This window comes from Rutilus rutilus (assembly GCF_951802725.1).
Source record: "Rutilus rutilus genome assembly, chromosome: 7".
Lineage (NCBI taxonomy): Eukaryota > Metazoa > Chordata > Actinopteri > Cypriniformes > Leuciscidae > Rutilus > Rutilus rutilus.
In genome coordinates, this window is record NC_140221.1 from 182,428 (window position 1) to 202,500 (window position 20,073).

Below are 20,073 nucleotides of genomic sequence, written 5' to 3' on the forward strand. Positions count from 1 at the left end.
ACACACTCATGCCCACACACTCCTGTGCTGATAGTAACACATGCCCACACACTCATGCCCACACACTCCTGTGCCACACACTCATGCCCATACACTCCTGTGCCACACACTCCTGTGCCACACACTCCTGTGCCACACACTCCTGTGCCACACACTCCTGTGCCACACACTCATGCCCACACACTCCTGTGCTGATAGTAACACATGCCCACACACTCATGCCCACACACTCCTGTGCCACACACTCATGCCCACACACTCCTGTGCCACACACTCCTGTGCCACACACTCCTGCCCGCTGTGCCAGACCCATTTTCAGAGCTTTGTCCTCTCTCAGCGGTTCCGGCCGGTGCCCGTATTGTGCTGGCGGACTCATTACTAGCGGAGCGATAGCGAGCGCATCGCTAATAGGCCTCAGTCGAGGGGACGGGGGGGGTGACGGTGTGGATGAGGCACAAACACAGAGACAGTGAGGAATATTATCAGTGCCTTTATGGCCACACATTCTTGTTTTGTCACTCTCTTTGGGTTTCAGCAGCATCAAGGTTTGATAGTCGTGGTCATTACGCAGCGGGCAGAGGCCCAGTTGGCATCGCTGGCAGACAGTTGTTGAGGTTGATGACAGGAGGGGATTTTGTGTCATTTTGGCCTCCATGGCCCCACCCCCCCCACCCCCCCACCCCCCCACCCCACACACACACACACACACACACACACACACAGACACACACACACACACACACACACTTGTACATTTTTAGGGCTTAAGCACTGAGGGTGCGTAGACACCTATTGTCTCTGTTGGCGTTCTTCTTCTTCTTCTTCTATATGCTAATAACTTTTGGACCGTAAGGTATAGAAACAAAAGTATAATTTTTTACGATTTACGTCATTTTCTGTTTACATTTTTTTCCACCATTTGAATTGTGCGAAAAACCTACTTTTCGAACTCCTCCTCTTAGGCCGTTGCTCCGATGTTCATGAAAAGTGAACGAGATTATCTTCAGACCATGGCGACAACAATTTCAGGAATTCAAATTGATTCGACAAACCGGTCTCGAATAACGCGTGAATGAATTCGACAAAGTGCCCATCAAAATGAACATGAGGTTACATCTCCACAATGCTTTAGCCTATTCTGACCAAACTTGGTGTGTGTTACGACAACCATGACCTGAGGCTACTCGCACAGTTTCCAAAAATGCTAATAGCTTTTGATTAAAGTAGCCTATTATAATGAAACTGGTCTTAATAGATTCTTTGGGTCAGGCCGAGAACAAAGATACACATTTTGCCATATTTGGCCAAACTTCCTGTCCTCTATTTAGATTTTCTTAAAAAAAACTTTTCTGAACTGCTCCTAAATCGTTGGTCTGATTTTCCCAAAAATCGAATCATATCATCTCCAGACCGTGCTGACATTGGATTTCGTGTTGATAGACGAAACCAGTGTTATAGCCACCAAACTTTGCTTGTGTCTTTGTCACCTTACTCTGACCACCTCGCATCAGTTTTGCAACAGCGCCACCTAACCATTCAATCAAATTATTAGTGATTGTATTTGATTTTTCAGGCATAATATGCTTTAAATTGCTCAGTGTTGCAGTTGGCCAGATGCTTCAGTCATGCAGTCGTGACTTTTCGTGCCTTCTTTGTGCTTTGCCCCTTAATGGCTGCTTGCAGCTTTTGTTCCTATTATTAGTTTCCTATTAACGTTTTCAGTGAGTGCATTGAGATGCACTGCAAAGCACTTCAGACTATCAAACATCAGCTCATTTGATAAACGTGACTTTCGAAATGACAGAATTTTGAGGTTAAAATGTAAACAGATGTGCACACAGAGATTAGTACACCGGTGAAAGTGTTTGCATGCATGAGTGATTTGCCAAAATCTGTAGGTGTGTCGATCGGGGTTTTCCTCCAACTGTTCTTTAACATTTTCCTTTCAAAAGAACATCAGGTTATTTATCATAATTGGTGTAAAATTGTACATGTGAATGAGATAAAGAGTGATTTCATCAGGAAACAGATTTGAAGGATATGGCTATATTATTTACACCTACAAATGAGTTCAAATAAAACTCAATTTAATAACATGCTTTATTTCTATTTTCTATATTGGGAAATGGGAGTAAATGGGAGTATTGTAACATATTTAGTTGCAAACGGCTGCCATTTGTGTGTTCCATTATTTGTTTTATACAAAGTAGTTTATAAATATTCATCTTATCACAAGGTAGGAGTGCATTGTTACAATTTATTAAGGCCTAATGTACTTGTATTATTTATTGTGTGTGCGGATATTCTCCCGCTAGAGGTACATGTAGGTCTTTCTGGGTCCAATAGGAGCAGCTACTTTGCAGGAAAAACCCTGGAGGATTATTATATCCATAAGTGAGAGACAGGAAGGTGATGCTCATGTGTGATTTCACAACTAGCTAATTTCTAAATGGTTAAACTGATGTTATTAATATTACCGCAGGCTGCATCTAGTTACACGACATGTCCATTCAGTCATCATCCATTCATTCGTGTTTTTATCGTCTCAGGATTCTGCTCGTGCACAAAGCCCCAGGCGCTCGTGCTCCCGGTTCCGGTTCCGGTTCCGCTCGTTCATCACGCGGGCGCGAGCGCGGGATCCAGGTGGGCCGCGGCCTCGTTAAAGAGCCATTAATTATAATGAGGCCACAAAGAGGCGAGAAATAATTGCAAATAAAAGTACGTGATGCAGAAAATAAAAAAGGAAATTAAACAGATGCGCATGTTTTCAGGATCATTGCTTTTGTCCCTTTCATGTGTTCTGTTAAACCGCTGACTGGCCAAAAATATGCAACATAATAAATCATGGTTTTCAACGGGAAAACGGTAGAAACCATAATCATCACCTCCACCTTCCCTGGTCTAGCAGCGGCCAATAGCCTTCATAATTACAATAAGTTTGATTTATTGAAGAACAATCATTCAAGCTGTTTGCTATTATATCTGACAATACGGAATATATTAGACTATTCATTTACAACTACGTGTATTATTATTTTACAAGACAGATAAATGAGGGAAACACAAGAGTGGACTTTGACATGCTTTATTTAATTCAAAATAATTCTGTAGAAATTATTAATTTACATTTGAATAATATAATTAACAGTACAATAACACGTAATCTCTGAAACTCAAAACTCGTTTAATCACAGAAATATAAGCATGATAAGATGGAAAAATAGAAGCGAGAATATAAACGTTTTAAAACTAATGAATCCCCAAGCAGTTCAGCCCTAATAATCATGTGTAGAATATAGAAAACGAATTTAATTTTAATAGGGGTTTGCCTTCTCTTCATTATTTACATATTGCCCCAAACCGTAAAACATCTTTAATTGTTTCTGAATGTGATGTTTTTGATAATCCGTAAGATTGTTGGACGATGGCGAAATACAGCAAATCTTCTTGTTAAAGGTAAGGTGTTATTTCTATTTCGTTTAAAAAATATGATAAAGCCCATCCAACCCTGGCTAATAATTCATACGACCTCATTCGTAGGCTACGAATTAGTACGATTTTTTGCTAAATCGTACATATTTATTTTAAAGGTTGCAAAATTTGTATGAATTCGTATAAATGACCTAGCCCTGACCCCGCCCCTAAACCTGCCCATCTCTGGGGTTAAGACAAATCGGACGAATTCGTACGAATTAGCCACCTTTTAATCACTCCCCGAACGGGTCGTGAGATAGCGTTGGCCATCAGATATCAGTTCTTTCAGTCCAAACGCGATCAAATGTCACGAGCTCAAAATGATTCGCTCATGTGATTTTCTGGAGCAGTGAAACGCTACAAAGTCGCGATGTTTGTTTCTCATGTTCTTCAGAAGAATTAATAATATTTGAATTAGCGTGAATTGTGTATGCTATAGTCAGTTTGGTAGTATTCCTGAATCATGTGCACTTAAGATGTAAAGTGTTTCTGGCCATGAATATATGAAAACATTATGAAATGTCTTTGGCTACAGAGAAATAAAAATACAGGCAACAAATGTTCACTGGTGGAATAAGATGTAAACGTGTGGCTGTAAATGGCCTTTAATCAGGCCGTGTACAAAGGACATAAATAGTTTTACAGGCAATAAAAGGTATCGTCCATCATCAATATGTTTTCTTCATACTCCACTGTATTCTCCAGTGTAAGAAGAGTAGCTCGAGGGTTTCTTCATAATCCACGTAAGAAGAGAAACTGGAGTCCGTTCTTCTAGAGATGATCGTAGGCGGAGGGAGGAGCTCGCGAGGAGGAACTGTAGTAATACGGGGATCCTGCAGGGGGCGACAGGCAAACATCAATATATCACAGCGAATAAGCCTATATAAGCATATAGTGCATGAGAGTGAAGGTAGGATAGAGATATTCGCTTGTTTTGTGTTGTTGAAAGCTCAGCTGTGCGAAGGTCTGCTCTATAATTGTAGCTCGAGGGCTAATGGCCGTCTTATGACTGTGCCATTATTTATTTCCACAGAAAACTCAATAGCCTGAAGGCACTGGCAGAGGGTGAAACTACTTCAGAGTGTCATGTGACTGAAACTTTATGCAATAGTTGAAGGGCACGGCAGTCTTGGGTGTATACAGGTCGTTAGTGCATTTCTTTCTTTACTAACCATGTAGCCAGAAGCGTAACATGTAAGCATGTGGGATGTTCCTGTTTATGGGATGGAGAAGTGGAAGTGAGGCACACTGTTGAACTCACCTAAGATGGTGGAGTTGGTGAATCTCCAGGCGTCGCTGTAGGACGTGTAGGACGGGTGTGTGTAGGTCTGGCCCGAGTACTCCGGTCCTACAGGGAACACACACACATTAAACACATCAAACCACACAACAGCAACGACGGCCATGCCAACAGACCCTCGGTTATAAACACACTCATGCTGTAAGTGTGTCTGTTTCTCGAGCTCCAGCACATCATTCACTGGCGGTTAGAGACTGTAAACCATTAATCCCACAGCTGATCACTGGTGCATACAGTCTCTGCTCTCTCTCTCCATCCCTCACTCACTCCTTCAGTCCTTCAGGCCTCCCTCGGCCATTCTTTCTTTTAACATTCCAATATCTAATTGGTAATTATGGGAGCCGGATTGAATCCCCCCTTCAGTGAGTAATTGTGTATGAACGCTTCCTCTCAGCGAGACCACCAGAAAAATAATAAATCAGACCCTCTCATTTCGCGCTTGGCAGGGCAGACTTCATTTGAAAAAAGAAAAGTGCATCTCAGTCTCTGCAGAGCTTGTGCTCCTCCTGCCGTTTGTTCCTTAATGGATACTCTCTCTCTCTCTCTCTCTCTCTCTCTCTGTATATGCTTTCCATATAGATTGTGCACTCATTCATGGTGTGTCTCCACCTCAGACTCTCTTTCTCTCCATCTCTCTGGTCTCTCTCGGACTAATAATCCTGATCCCTCAGCGGGCCCCTGTGGTGTGTGTGTGGTGTGTGTGTGTGTGTGTGTGTGTGTGGTCGGGCATCAGTGCAGAACTCCTGCCCCGGTCCCTCCACATCTACTGATTAACCCACCCGTTCTCCTGTTAATCTCTAACTCGGCCCCCGGCGTTCTCACGCGCTCCACACATTCATGTTTCAGAGAAACAGCATTTATGAGTCCACTGTTTTAATCACAAAACTAGATCTTTACATTTCCTCAAGAAAATGTGAGTGGCTCTTGCCTGTGCGAAACTGTTGCTAAGCATTTACATGTGTTCATTTAGCAGATGTTTTTATCCAAATGAGGAACATCACAAGCCATTTGTCATAAGAACCAGATTCAGAGCAAGTTTAAAGTCGAAGCTAGATTAGTGTTCAAGCTAGAGGAGAGGTGACATGCAGAGAATCCTTTATGGTTGTGTATTAGTTGTGTATTAGTTGTGCCGTTGACTCTCAGTGTATCCGGCATAAAACCTGCGCCAAATCCAACGTGTGTGCGGATAATTCTGATGAAGCGGACCCTACAAATGAGCGGGACTTACACTAAGAAAAAAAAAAATATATATATATATATATATTTTTTTTTATATATATAAAAAAATTTTTCTTAGTGTAACACCCGCTCATTTGTTCCCACACATCCACAAGGATTCTCTGCATATATATTATATATATCGTTATATAATGGTTCCCTCTATGGTTAAAGTTTGGTGGTTCAAATATGTCCACTGTAAAAAGAATAAGGAGATTCGACTAGAAACATGTTCGATGATGGTTATGACTCTCGCTTTAATCAACATCTCCCCCTAATTAGATGTTTAACGTTAGAACTATATCATTAAGCACATGTACATGTGTTGTTTATTGCAGTGGTTTGGAGATGCATCCATCCAGAAGAGCGCATGACCTTCGAAATGACAAATGCAGAACAATTAGTCCATGCGTTCATGACCTCAAGGCTAGATTACTGTAATGCTCTACTGGGTGGTTGCCCTGCACGCTTAATAAACAAACTACAGCTGGTCCAAAACGCAGCAGCTCGAGTTCTTACCAGAACCAGGAAATACGACCATATTAGCCCGGTTCTGTCAACACTGCACTGGCTCCCTATTAAACATCGCATACATTTTAAAATATTGCTGATTACTTACAAAGCACTAAATGGTTTAGCTCCGCAGTGCTTGAGCGAGCTCTTAACGCATTATAGTCCTTCACGTCTATTGCGATCTCAAAAATCCGGCCAGTTGATAATACCTAGAAAACTCTGGAACAGTCTTCCTAACATTGTCCCGGAAGCATTCCGGGAAGCAGACACACTCGGGACTTACACTAAGAAAAAAATATATATATATACAAAACCTCTCACAATACAACTTTAACATAGTAGGATGTCCTGTTACTTTATCCTCTACAGTAAAAGACCTGGGTGTCATACTAGACTGCAACCTGTCTTTTGAAAATCATATTTCATATGTTACAAAAACAGCCTTTTTCCACCTTAGAAACATTGCTAAGCTACGTAATATGCTATCAGTTTCTGATGCAGAAAAGTTAGTTCATGCATTCATGACCTCGAGACTAGATTACTGTAATGCTTTATTAGCCGGTTGTCCTGCATCCTCAATAAACAAGCTACAGTTAGTCCAAAATGCAGCCGCTAGAGTTCTTACTAGATCAAGAAAATATGATCATATAACACGAATTTTATCATCACTGGATTGGTTACCTATAAAGTTCCATATTAATTACAAGGTATTGCTACTGACTTATAAAGCCCTAAACGGCTTAGCTCCAGTCTATTTAACGGATCTTCTATCGCCCTATAATCCATCGCGCTCTCTAAGATCACTAAATTCGAGGCTTTTGGTCATACCTAGGATATCCAGATCCACCAAAGGAGGGAGAGCATTTTCACATTTGGCTCCAAAACTCTGGAATAGTCTTCCTGATACTGTTCGTTGCTCAGACTCGCTCTCCCAGTTTAAAACTAGATTAAAGACGCATCTCTTCAGCCAGGCATTCATATAATATTTTTTATCTTACAGTTAAATCCTGTCTCTAGTTCATAAACGCCAGAGGAGAGCTGGCCCCCGACTGAGCCCGGGTTCTCCCAAGGTTATTTTTTCTCCATTAGGTCACTTGATGGAGTTTTTCGGTTCCTTGCCACTGTTGCCTTTGGCTTGCTCAGTTGGGGATATTTTGGGGATATTTAATTTTATCAATCAATAAATTCCACTAGAAACAAACCTTGTTGTATTATTTTAATTTAATACTGTGAAGCTGCTTTGATACAATCTGTATTGTGAAAAGCGCTATACAAATATACTTGACTTGACTTGACTCTGTCAGTTCAAAGCTAGATTAAAGACACATCTCTTTGGCCTAACATTCACATAACACATTATAGACTTCTATAATTTAATGTTAGGCTGCATAGATTAGGTCAGCCGGAACCGGGAACACTTCCCATAAATCCTGATGTACTCGTTACATCATTAGAAGGATGGCGTCTACGCTAATATTAGTCTCTCTGTTTATCCCGAGGTTTACCGCAGTCCGCCGGATCCAGGCCGTATCCAGATCTGACGAAGGACCTGCGCCTGGACACACACTCACACACACACACGGTTTGCGTGTTCAAGGTTTGCGTTCTCGAGCCACCAGGCACTGTCGTGGGAATGAGCGGCCGGAGCGAGTTAAGGGTTTTCTGTTAGAACGGTGTGTGTTAGCAAATTAATAACAAATGATTTTTACAATGGAAGTGAATCAATCAAAACTAACTTTATCTGGACAATAACTTTATTCTAGAGCTGCTGTAAAGCCTAAACAATCTCTGTTACTGTAATCTCCTATTATCACTGTAAAGCTGCTTTGAAACAATATATATTGTTAAAGCGCTGTATAAATGAAGGAGACTTGACACATCAGCACAGAAAACAACCACCGTCTTATTTGAATAATTATATCTAAATGTTGTTTAGAAAGAAATATGTCTGAATAGTGACACATGCCTTAAAGTAATAGATCATTTAAAAATGTCATCATTTACTCACCCTCAAGTTGTTTCAAACCTGTATGAATTTATTTCTTCTGCTGAACAGAAGATATTTTGAAGAATGTCTGTAACCAAACAGTTGATGGACCCCATTGACTCCAATAGTATTTTTTTTTCCTACAATGGAAGTCAATGGGGTCCATCAACTGTTTGGTTACAGACATTCTTCAAAATATCTTCTGTTCAGCAGAAGAAATAAATTCATACAGGTTTGAAACAACTTGAGGGTGAGTAAATGATGACAGAATTTTCATTTTGGACTATTCTTTAACAAGCACCATGAGAGTTGATGAAGCTCCTTTACCTGCAACCATCCCGGTGATGGAGGACGAGGAGAAGCCGGTCTGAGCCGATGGGATGTGTGGAGGATAACCGGGAAGCATGGAGCTCGACACTTCTCTCCCTGAAACAGGCAAACACACACACAGCTCAGTCTTAGAGAACCACACACACACACACACACAGCTCAGTCTTAGAGAACCACACACACACAGCTCAGTCTTAGAGAACCACACACTCACTGCTTAGGCTTAGACAACCACACACTCACAGCTCAGTCTTAGAGAACCACACACTCACAGCTCAGTCTCAGAGAACCACACACTCTCTGATCAGTCTCAGATAACCACACACTCACAGCTCAGGCTTAGAGAACCACACACTCACAGCTCAGTCTTAGACAACCACACACTCACAGCTCAGTCTTAGAGAACCACACACTCACAGCTCAGTCTTAGACAACCACACACTCTCTGCTCAGGCTTAGAGAACCACACACTCTCTGCTCAGTCTCAGATAACCACACACTCACAGCTCAGTCTTAGAGAACCACACACTCTCTGCTCAGGCTTAGAGAACCACACACTCTCTGCTCAGTCTCAGATAACCACACACTCTCTGCTCAGTCTCAGATAACCACACACTCACTGCTCAGTCTTAGACAACCACACACTCACTGCTCAGTTTCAGAGAACCACACACTCACTGCTCAGTCTCAGAGAACCACACACACACTTACTGCTCAGTCTTAGATAACCACACATTCACTGCTCAGTCTTAGAGAACCACACACGCAGTGCTCAGTCTTAGATAACCACACACACACTGGCTGCTCAGTCTTAGAGAACCACACAATTACTGATCAGTCTTAGAGAACAACACACTCACAGCTCAGTCTTAGAGAACCACACACTCTCCGCTCAGTCTTAGAGAACCACACACTCTCTGCTCAGTCTTAGAGAATCACACACTCACAACTCAGTCTTAGAGAACCACACACTCTCTTCTCAGTCTTAGAGAATCACACACTCTCTGCTCAGTCTTAGAGAACCACACACTCTCTGCTCAGTCTTAGAAAATCACACACTCTCTGCTCAGTCATAGAGAACCACACACTCACTGCTCAGTCTTAGAGAACCACACACTCTCTGCTAAGTCTTAGAGAACCACACACTCACTGCTCAGTCGTAGAGAACCACACACTCTCTGCTCAGTCTTAGAGAACCACACACACACACAGCTCAGTCTTAGAGAACCACACACTCACTGCTCAGTCATAGAGAACCACACACTCACTGCTCAGTCGTAGAGAACCACACACTCTCTGCTCAGTCTTAGAGAACCACACACACACACAGCTCAGTCTTAGAGAACCACACACTCACTGCTCAGTCGTAGAGAACCACACACTCTCTGCTCAGTCTTAGAGAACCACACACACACACAGCTCAGTCTTAGAGAACCACACACTCTCTGCTCAGTCTTAGAGAACCACACACTCACAGCTCAGTCTTAGAGAACCACACACTTAGAGAACCACACACTCACTGCTCAGTCTTAGAGAACCACACACTCTTTGCTCAGTCTTAGAGAACCACACACACACACCCACTGCTCAGTCTTAGAGAACCACACACACACACACACACACACTGCTCAGTCTTAGAGAATCACACACTCTCTGCTCAGTCATAGAGAACCACACACTCACAGCTCAGTCTTAGAGAACCACACACTCTCTGCTAAGTCTTAGAGAACCACACACTCATAGCTCATTCTTAGAGAACCACACACTCACAGCTCAGTTTTAGAGAACCACACACTCTCTGCTCAGTCATAGAGAACCACACACTCACTGCTCAGTCGTAGAGAACCACACACTCTCTGCTCAGTCTTAGAGAACCACACACACACAGCTCAGTCTTAGAGAACCACACACTCACAGCTCAGTCTTAGAGAACCACACACTTAGAGAACCACACACTCACTGCTCAGTCTTAGAGAACCACACACTCTTTGCTCAGTCTTAGAGAACCACACACTCACTGCTCAGTCTTAGAGAACCACACACTCTCTGCTCAGACATAGAGAACCACACACTCACTGCTCAGTCTTAGAGAACCACACACTCACAGCTCAGTCTTAGAGATCCACACACTCACTGCTCAGTCTTAGAGAACCACACACTCACTGCTCAGTCTTAGAGAAACACACACTCACAGCTCAGTCTTAGAGATCCACACACTCACTGCTCAGGCTTAGAGAACCACACACTCACTGCTCAGTCTTAGAGAACCACACACTATCTGCTCAGTCTTAGAGAACCACACACCCACTGCTCAGTCTTAGAGAACCACACACACTCTCTGCTCAGTCATAGAGAACCAAACACTCACAGCTCAGTCTTAGAGAACCACACACTCACAGCTCAGTCTTAGAGAACCACACACTCACAGCTCAGTCTTAGAGAACCACACACTCACTGCTCAGTCTTAAAGAACCACACACTCTTTGCTCAGTCTTAGAGAACCACACACTCACAGCTCAGTCTTAGAGAACCACACACTCACTGCTCAGTCTTAAAGAACCACACACTCTCTGCTCAGTCATAGAGAACCACACACTTAGAGAACCACACACTCACTGCTCAGTCTTAGAGAACCACACACTCTCTGCTCAGTCTTAGAGAACTACACACTCACTGCTCAGTCTTAGAGAACCACACACACACACCCACTGCTCAGTCTTGGAGAACCACACACTCTCTGCTCAGACATAGAGAACCACACACTCACTGCTCAGTCTTAGAGAACCACACACTCACAGCTCAGTCTTAGAGATCCACACACTCACTGCTCAGTCTTAGAGAACCACACACTCACTGCTCAGTCTTAGAGAACCACACACTCACTGCTCAGTCTTAGAGAAACACACACTCACAGCTCAGTCTTAGAGATCCACACACTCACTGCTCAGTCTTAGAGAAACACACACTCACAGCTCAGTCTTAGAGAGACACACACTCACTGCTCAGTCTTAGAGAAACACACACTCACTGCTCAGTCTTAGAGAAACACACACTCACTGCTCACTCTTAGAGAACCACACACTCACTGCTCAGTCTTAGAGAAACACACACTCACAGCTCAGTCTTAGAGATCCACACACTCACAGCTCAGTCTTAGAGATCCACACACTCACTGCTCAGTCTTAGAGAACCACACACTCACTGCTCAGGCTTAGAGAAGCACACACTCACTGCTCAGTCTTAGAGAACCACACACTCACTGCTCAGGCTTAGAGATCCACACACTCACTGCTCAGTCTTAGAGAACCACACACTCACTGCTCAGGCTTAGAGAACCACACACTCACTGCTTAGGCTTAGAGAAGCACACACTCACTGCTCAGTCTTAGAGAAGCACACACTCACTGCTTAGGCTTAGAGAAGCACACACTTAGAGAACCACACACACACACAACGGGGAACTGAGGATGATGATGGGATGGGCTTTACCTGTGATGAGGTGTGGGCTGTTGAACTGCCCCTGCACTGGGGCATGATGGGAAAATGAGCTGAAGCCATGAGATAAATGAGTGGCGTTGCTGCAACTGTTAGCGATGGACACTGACGCCGGAGCCGAGATGGCCGTGAGCTCCAGGAACGCGGAGTTAGCGATGATGTTAGGGGAGGAGCTTGAGCTGTTCACCTCGGGGGATACTTCCTGTTTCAGACAGAGTGGGCGGGGCTGTAGGGCTTCTGGGCGGAGCAACGGGTTGACAGACAGGTGGGAAAATTCATGCATGAATGTTAATAGATGTACAATGAAATGGATATATATGGACATATGCTAAACGATGACATAAATTACAAGTACAACAATTAAATATGAATTATGAGTTTGGGGAGTGTGTAGTATGCAGGACTGAGCAGTTTGCTAAATGAACTGTGTAATGTGTTGCTCTGGAAGTGTCTTTTCATACAGTAAATGTGCCCCTCTTTCTCTTGTAAATATGGAACAAATGACAAAGAGTAATTACAGTGCAGCGTTTGCATATGGATGATGGTTATTACCTGCAACCACTGTGTATCCCTGATGTGCTGCCAGGTTTCGACTGATAACTGAGCCACTTTTCCCCTCGTCCAAGCTGCCGTTGATGAGCGAGAGAGGATAGAGAGACTGCAGGAGAGAGAGAGAGAGAGAGAGAGAGGAAATAAAATATATTTCCCTATTTATGATTGATCAATATATTAAATGGTTTAACAGTATATTTGAAAATATACGGAATAATATATTGTGTTAATATATTACAATATATTGAATAATACATAAGGAATTGCCGGTTTTCATATATTGAAAAATATGTGACAATATATTTACTAATATGACATAATGTATGTTATTTTATATTCATTACTACACTTCATAATATACAGATGTATATGGGATCAGATTTGGTACTTTATGTGTAATATATTCACTCATATTCACAGCACAAGTACACATAGATATATATATATATATATATAATGTAATACATTTCTTATATTTTTTAATTATTTGCATTATAAATGTTTCATATTTTCAGTCTAGCATGTACTAAAGTATTTAGCCATAGACTATCCCTGTACTGAGGAGTGCACAGACATTACTTTTAAAATATAGTAATTATAGTCTTAATGGTTTTCGGCCAATCATCAACCTCACCACAGGCTGGACTCTTCAGCACAACAGTAACCCCACAAACAAAAAGTAATAGAACATTAAACACTAACAGATCTCCCCCTATATTAATATTAAGCAAAACACATTAAATAACACTTAATTTTAACATTTGCTCTCCTTTAACAGTCAGAAGCAAAGCATGCTGGGAACTATAAATCTGTTGTAACTTATTCTGTGAATGTGTGTGTGTGTGTATACATGTGTGTGTGAACATACATTCACATTTATATGGGAACATGTATGTGCAAAATCTGTGCACAATAAAGGATAATACTTTGTGAATATTACATGTAATGCTAATTTTGTCTTCATTTATACATTTTTGATATGTATCAATATATAGCCATACATGGTCAATGCATATATTGCAGTATATTACAAAATATAAGCACTATTTCCCATATATGTAAAATGTATTATATTTTGCAGCATATTCCCACATATAGTTGTCCTGTAAGGTTTTCCCGTCTCTCGGTGTTGCACCTGCTCAGTTTTCCCAGTGGTGTGGCTGAAGGAGTCGGAGCTGTACTGGTTCCGCTGGAAGCCACAGTCCTGCTGGGTCGGGAAGTGTTCGGTCCGGAGATGTTTCCGGGATCCGGTCCCGCTTCCCTGCGAGTCCACACTGTGCCGACAGCTCTCCTGATCACCTGTCAATCAAATACCAGTTTGTGTGTCTGATCGGGCTCTCTTAAAGACACTTCAGTCGCACACACACACACACGCACCCACACACACACACACACACGCACCCACACACACACTTCTGCAGATCCTGAAAACCACTGATTCACCACAGCTTTCACTCGTGACGGTCAAAGACTTTCTTACACTGTTTTTACTAGAACAGTTTTGAATCCATTTGTTCCAGCAATGCATTTTCCATAATCTAACCCTGCCTGGAATTTTAATGTTTAAAGATCAAAATTCTCCCTCATATTAACAGTAATATACAGTCAGACCAAAAACTATTCAGACACCAGATATCATTTTTGATATTTTTTCACTAGTGTGATCAGGACACTATAGCTCATTTATGTAAGTGAGGAGAGCAAAATAAAGTAAACTGTGACATATTATACCCAGATATTCTTCATACAGAGGCTACCAGTGACAATGATTGGGACACTTTGAGCTGATCATGTTTTGCTGAAGTGTGTTTTCTTTAATTGCTAATGCTCTTTTTACACACAGACTGAACACAATGAAGCATTGCTTGGTGATTGGTTGAGCTAAACTGGTATTATCTAATTGTGTAGTTAAATTTAACAGCTGACAGATATTCAACATAATTCATGTGTGAGACAGTCTAACAGAAGGACGGACTAAACCAGTCAAATATCAGATGAGTTCTGCTCATATTTTATTACCATTTTCTGAACTATAGCGAATAAACTGATAATGTGAGAAATGTTGAAGGAGTCTCTGAGTAAGTGTTGCTTTGACTGTAAGGACTGTCAGTATATCAGTGTCTGGTCTGGAAATCATGTCATCGTCTGAAACTGCATTACATCCATCCATACATATCCCAGACCGGGTTAGAGATGTTGGATATCTCAGATAACCAGTCCATCACTGGTCACACACTCTCACACACACACACACACACACACACACACACACACACACACACACACTCTGTTCTCTGACAGGTCAGTAATAATAATAACTCACTGTCGTCGCGGCTCCTCTTGCCCTCGGCGCTGGTCTGAGGGATTCCCAGTAAGCCACTGATGGAGTAGGTGGATCCCAGTGAGTCCGACTGGGGAGATTCGGGAGGCGTCACGGCTGAACTGGGAACTGAGCAGAATCACACAGCATTATAACTGGACCGCAGTGAACTGGGAAACAGCATTATTGGGAATTATCAGTGTGTGTTCTCACTCAGTGTGTGTCCAGGACTCAGGCCTTTACTGTCCAGAGGAAGATTGAAAGGCTGTTGAACTTTTGTGCGAATGATCCTGTGAGAGAAGAAACAGCGGGTTAGAAGAGTTCATCAAATCTCTGTTATGTATGCGTTGACCTGTTGTCCATGAGGTCAGAGGTCATGTACCTGTTGACGGTGAGGTCAGAGGTCAGAGGTCATGTACCTGTTGATGGAGCTGACGCTGGGCACGGTGTCCCCGTCACACACTCCCTCGGCCAGCAGCCGGTCCCGGATCTCCCACGCGAACATGGTGGGGTTCTGGCGCTTGTACTCCGCGATCTTCTCCACCACTTTAGGGGTCGCGACCTTCGGCTTCGAGCCTCCAATGACCCCTGGTTTAATGCTGCCCGTCTCATAGTACCTGAACGAGAAATGACCATTACAACAAAACTCATGCACCTTCTGGGACATTTAATATTCAACATTATTATTGCTCTCCTGCACTGACTCCAGTATATGAGAACTGAACTGAGCTGGACGATGACATCGCCGTTTTCTCCAGAGCGGCTGTATATATAAATGAACTAAATTAATAACTTTTTTACAACAAAAATGAAACATCACTGAACTTGACGCTTTTTTCTTCTGGAAACAAACTTTGTTGCATTATTTTCCTGCCATCTCTGTAAAGCTGCTTTGAAACACTGAAGATAAAGCGCTGTATAAATAAAGGTTGACCTGCTGTGTTTCACTTTCTCTCGTCTACTCACTTACTCCTGCTAGTTTTTGTCTAATAATAATAATAATAATAAGTTTATTTTATATAGCGCCTTTCTCAAACCCAAGGTCGCTTTACATAGTAGGAAGGCAAGGAAACAAAACAACAAACAACCAAAACAATACAACAAAGACAAGTTATCTGTATGAAGCTATGAGTTGGGTGTGGAGAAGTGATCATTAAACAAAAAGGTCTTGAGATTTGCTTTAAAGAAGGGAAGAGAAGGACAGTCACGAAGAGGTTGTGGGAGGCGGTTCCAGAGTTTGGGGGCCAAGGCACTGAAGGACCTGCCACCCAAGGTGGAGAGTCTGGAGCGTCTGTGTGTAACGTTAAATCAGGAGTACTTGATATATCATGTTTACTTCAGAACAAACCAGCACCAATTCTTGTAAGTGCAACTTGGCCAATAAACGTAATCTAATTCATTCCCAGAGAGAACGTCAGATATGCTGAAAACATTAGGCCATCCAGAAATAAAAACAAAAACAATTTAAAATACTTATTTATTTATTTATTTATTATAGAAAAATACTGCATTTGCTGCAGATTCAGTCACATTCAGTACGTTTGACAGTGGAGCACAAGAAACAATCAGTGAATGTTTAGAAAATGCGTCCTGTGGTAGTTGAGTGTGTGTGGTGTGTGTGGTGTGTGTGGTCTACCTTTTCTGTCTAAGACACTAGAAAAGGCAGTGTCCTCAGTGTCCTCATGTGGCGAGCAGGACGAGGCCGGTGGTGATAGTGGATGAGCGACTCCTGCGCGACGGCCTCGTGTCTCTCACGGAGGAGCGGAAGCATAAAGGAGGAGCGACGACAGTGGAGATCGAGAGAGGCCAGGCCTGGACTATTTCATTTTATGTTTATGTTTTATTTGATGTGACAGCAGTCGTCCGTGAGGGGCTTCTGTCTTTTACTTTCGTTTTGTATTTGTTTTATTTTTGGTATTAAAGTTTGTTGAATGTTCGCCAGTTCCCGCCTCGTTCTTCCCACGACATCTAACCTCGTTACACCTCACAACTGTGTTCCTTTTTAGAAAGAAATGATATCTGGAGGATTTCCAGTCAGGATATAGACCGTACCATAGTACTGAGACTGCTCTCATTAGAGTCACAAATGATTTTGTCTTATCATCCGATCGTGGTTGTGTCTCGCTATTAGTGTTACTCGATCTTAGTGCTGCATTTGACACTATCGACCACAACATTCTTTTAAATAGACGCGAAGGCATTAGTGGAATTGCACTAGCATGGTTTAAATCAAACTTATCTGACCGTTATCAGTTTGTAGCAGTAAATGAAGAGATGTCTCATCGATCACAAGTTCAGTATGGCGTACCACAAGGCTCAGTACTAGGACCGCTGCTGTTCACTCTGTACATGCTACTCTCACACACACCCCCACACACACACACACACACACACACGCACACACACACACACACACTGTACATGCTACCCTTAGGAGATATCATTAGGAAACATGGCATTAGTTTTCACTGTTATGCTGACGATACTCAGCTCTATATTTCTTCACACCCTGACGAAACTTACCAATTCACAAAATTAACGGAATGTATAGCTGATATAAAGACTTGGATGACTAGTAATTTCCTACAACTTAACTCTGAAAAAACAGAGATTCTAATTATTGGACAAAAAACGTCCTCACGTAATAACCTAGAATACTGTCTAACACTTGATGGCTGCTCTGTTAAGTCCTCGTCGTCAGTTAGGGACCTGGGTGTGTGTGTGTGTGTGTGTGTGTGTGTGTGTGTGTGTGTGTGTGTGTGCTCTTTGATACCAATCTTTCATTTAAAAGTCACGTGTCTAGTATCTGTAAAACCGCATTCTTCCATCTTAAAAATATATCTAAATTACGCCATATGCTCTCATTGACAAATGCGGAACAGTTAGTTCATGCGTTCATGACCTCAAGGCTAGATTACTGTAATGCTCTACTGGGTGGTTGCCCTGCACGCTTAATAAACAAACTACAGCTGGTCCAAAACACTGCAGCTCGAGTTCTTACCAGAACCAGGAAGTGTGGTGTGTGTGTGTGTATGTGTGTGTGTGTGTGTGTGTGTGTGTGTGTGTGTGTGGACTCTTCACCTGCCCAGGATCTTGCTGACACACCCGTGACTGACCCTCAGTTGTCTCGAGATGTCGCAGGGTCTCACACCCTGATGTGCCATATCCACGATCCTCTGCCGGATCACCTCGGGGAGCGGCCGGCCGTTCACAAACATTCCTCCGAGCTGATTCAGACCCCCATGACCTGGAGAACGCACACACACACACACACACACACACACAAATCAATGTCACACACACTGAACACACATGAGCTGATTCAGACCCCCATGACCTGGAGAACACATCACACACACACACACACATCACACACACACACACACACACACACACACACACATACACACACACACACACAAGCTGGTTCTGACCCCCATGACCTGGAGAACACATCAACATCACAGACTGAACACACATGAACATCAACACACACACAGACTGAACACATGAACACACACACACTGAACACACATGAACATCAACACACACACAGACTGAACACACATGAACATAAACACACACACTGACTGAACACACATGAACATCAACACACACACACTGAACACACATGAACATGAACACACACACACACTGAACACACATGAACATGAATACACACACACTGAACACACATGAACATGAACACACACACACTGAACACACATGAACATAAACACACACACACACACACACTGAACACACATGAACACACACACACACACTGAACTTACACACACTGAACACACACACACTGAACACACATGAACATAAACACACACACACACACTGAACACACATGAACATAAACACACACACACACACTGAACACACATGAACACACACACACACACTGAACTTACACACACTGAACACACACACACTGAACACACACACTGAACACACATGAACATGATCATCACACACACTGAACACACATGAACACACACACACACACACACACACACACACACACACACTGACTGCTGGCTCTGTGAGGCTCAGATTACACTTCATTCGTCTCATAACTAATCCACAGGTTTCTCTTGTATTGCCAAATCATATTCACACACTTCTGAAAGTTAAACATGAACAGTCATAACAACTATATCCAGAATAAAACCTATTCAGATTCCTTTCCACTCTGTAAACATTCATTCATATCACTTACTATTCTATGATCTCTACAGCATTTCCGATGTTTTCTCAGATTCTCAGGATTTCTCTCTCTGTCCCTATAAACTCCCCAATGCCTTTATTTCCACACACTCCTCCCTCTAAACCTCAGATAAACCCACACAGGTTGGTCCTGTATATGGTCCAGTATATATCATATGGTCCTGTATATGGACATTATATATATCATATGGTCCAGTATATGGACAGTATATATCATATGGTCCTGTATATGGTCCAGTATATATCATATGGTCCAGTATATGGACATTATATATATCATATGGTCCTGTATATGGACATTATATATCATATGGTCCAGTATATGGTCCAGTATATATCATATGGTCCTGTATATGGTCCAGTATATATCATATGGTCCTGTATATGGACATTATATATATCATATGGTCCTGTATATGGTCCAGTATATATCATATGGTCCTGTATATGGACATTATATATCATATGGTCCTGTATATGGACATTATATATCATATGGTCCAGTATATGGTCCAGTATATATCATATGGTCCTGTATATGGTCCAGTATATATCATATGGTCCAGTATATGGACATTATATATATCATATGGTCCAGTATATGGTCCAGTATATATCATATGGTCCAGTATATGGACATTATAT

General features: G+C 42.3%; 1 protein-coding gene across 1 annotated transcript in view; it reads right to left on the reverse strand.

Annotated features, from left to right (window-relative positions):
- Positions 1-3,070: 3,070 nt before the first annotated feature.
- pax8 (paired box 8) overlaps positions 3,071-20,073 on the reverse strand; it is a 20,551-nt gene continuing 3,548 nt past the window's right edge. Inside the window, exons 3-12 of the mRNA XM_084415068.1 lie at positions 18,271-18,436; positions 15,609-15,806; positions 15,403-15,479; positions 15,193-15,318; positions 14,005-14,168; positions 12,870-12,975; positions 12,312-12,554; positions 8,820-8,918; positions 4,736-4,822; positions 3,071-4,307 (exon numbers count right to left, since the gene is read on the reverse strand). Of these exons, the coding sequence (XP_084271194.1) occupies positions 4,246-4,307; positions 4,736-4,822; positions 8,820-8,918; positions 12,312-12,554; positions 12,870-12,975; positions 14,005-14,168; positions 15,193-15,318; positions 15,403-15,479; positions 15,609-15,806; positions 18,271-18,436 (1,328 nt within the window). The 3' untranslated portion in view covers positions 3,071-4,245. The remainder of the gene's footprint in view (positions 4,308-4,735; positions 4,823-8,819; positions 8,919-12,311; positions 12,555-12,869; positions 12,976-14,004; positions 14,169-15,192; positions 15,319-15,402; positions 15,480-15,608; positions 15,807-18,270; positions 18,437-20,073) is intronic.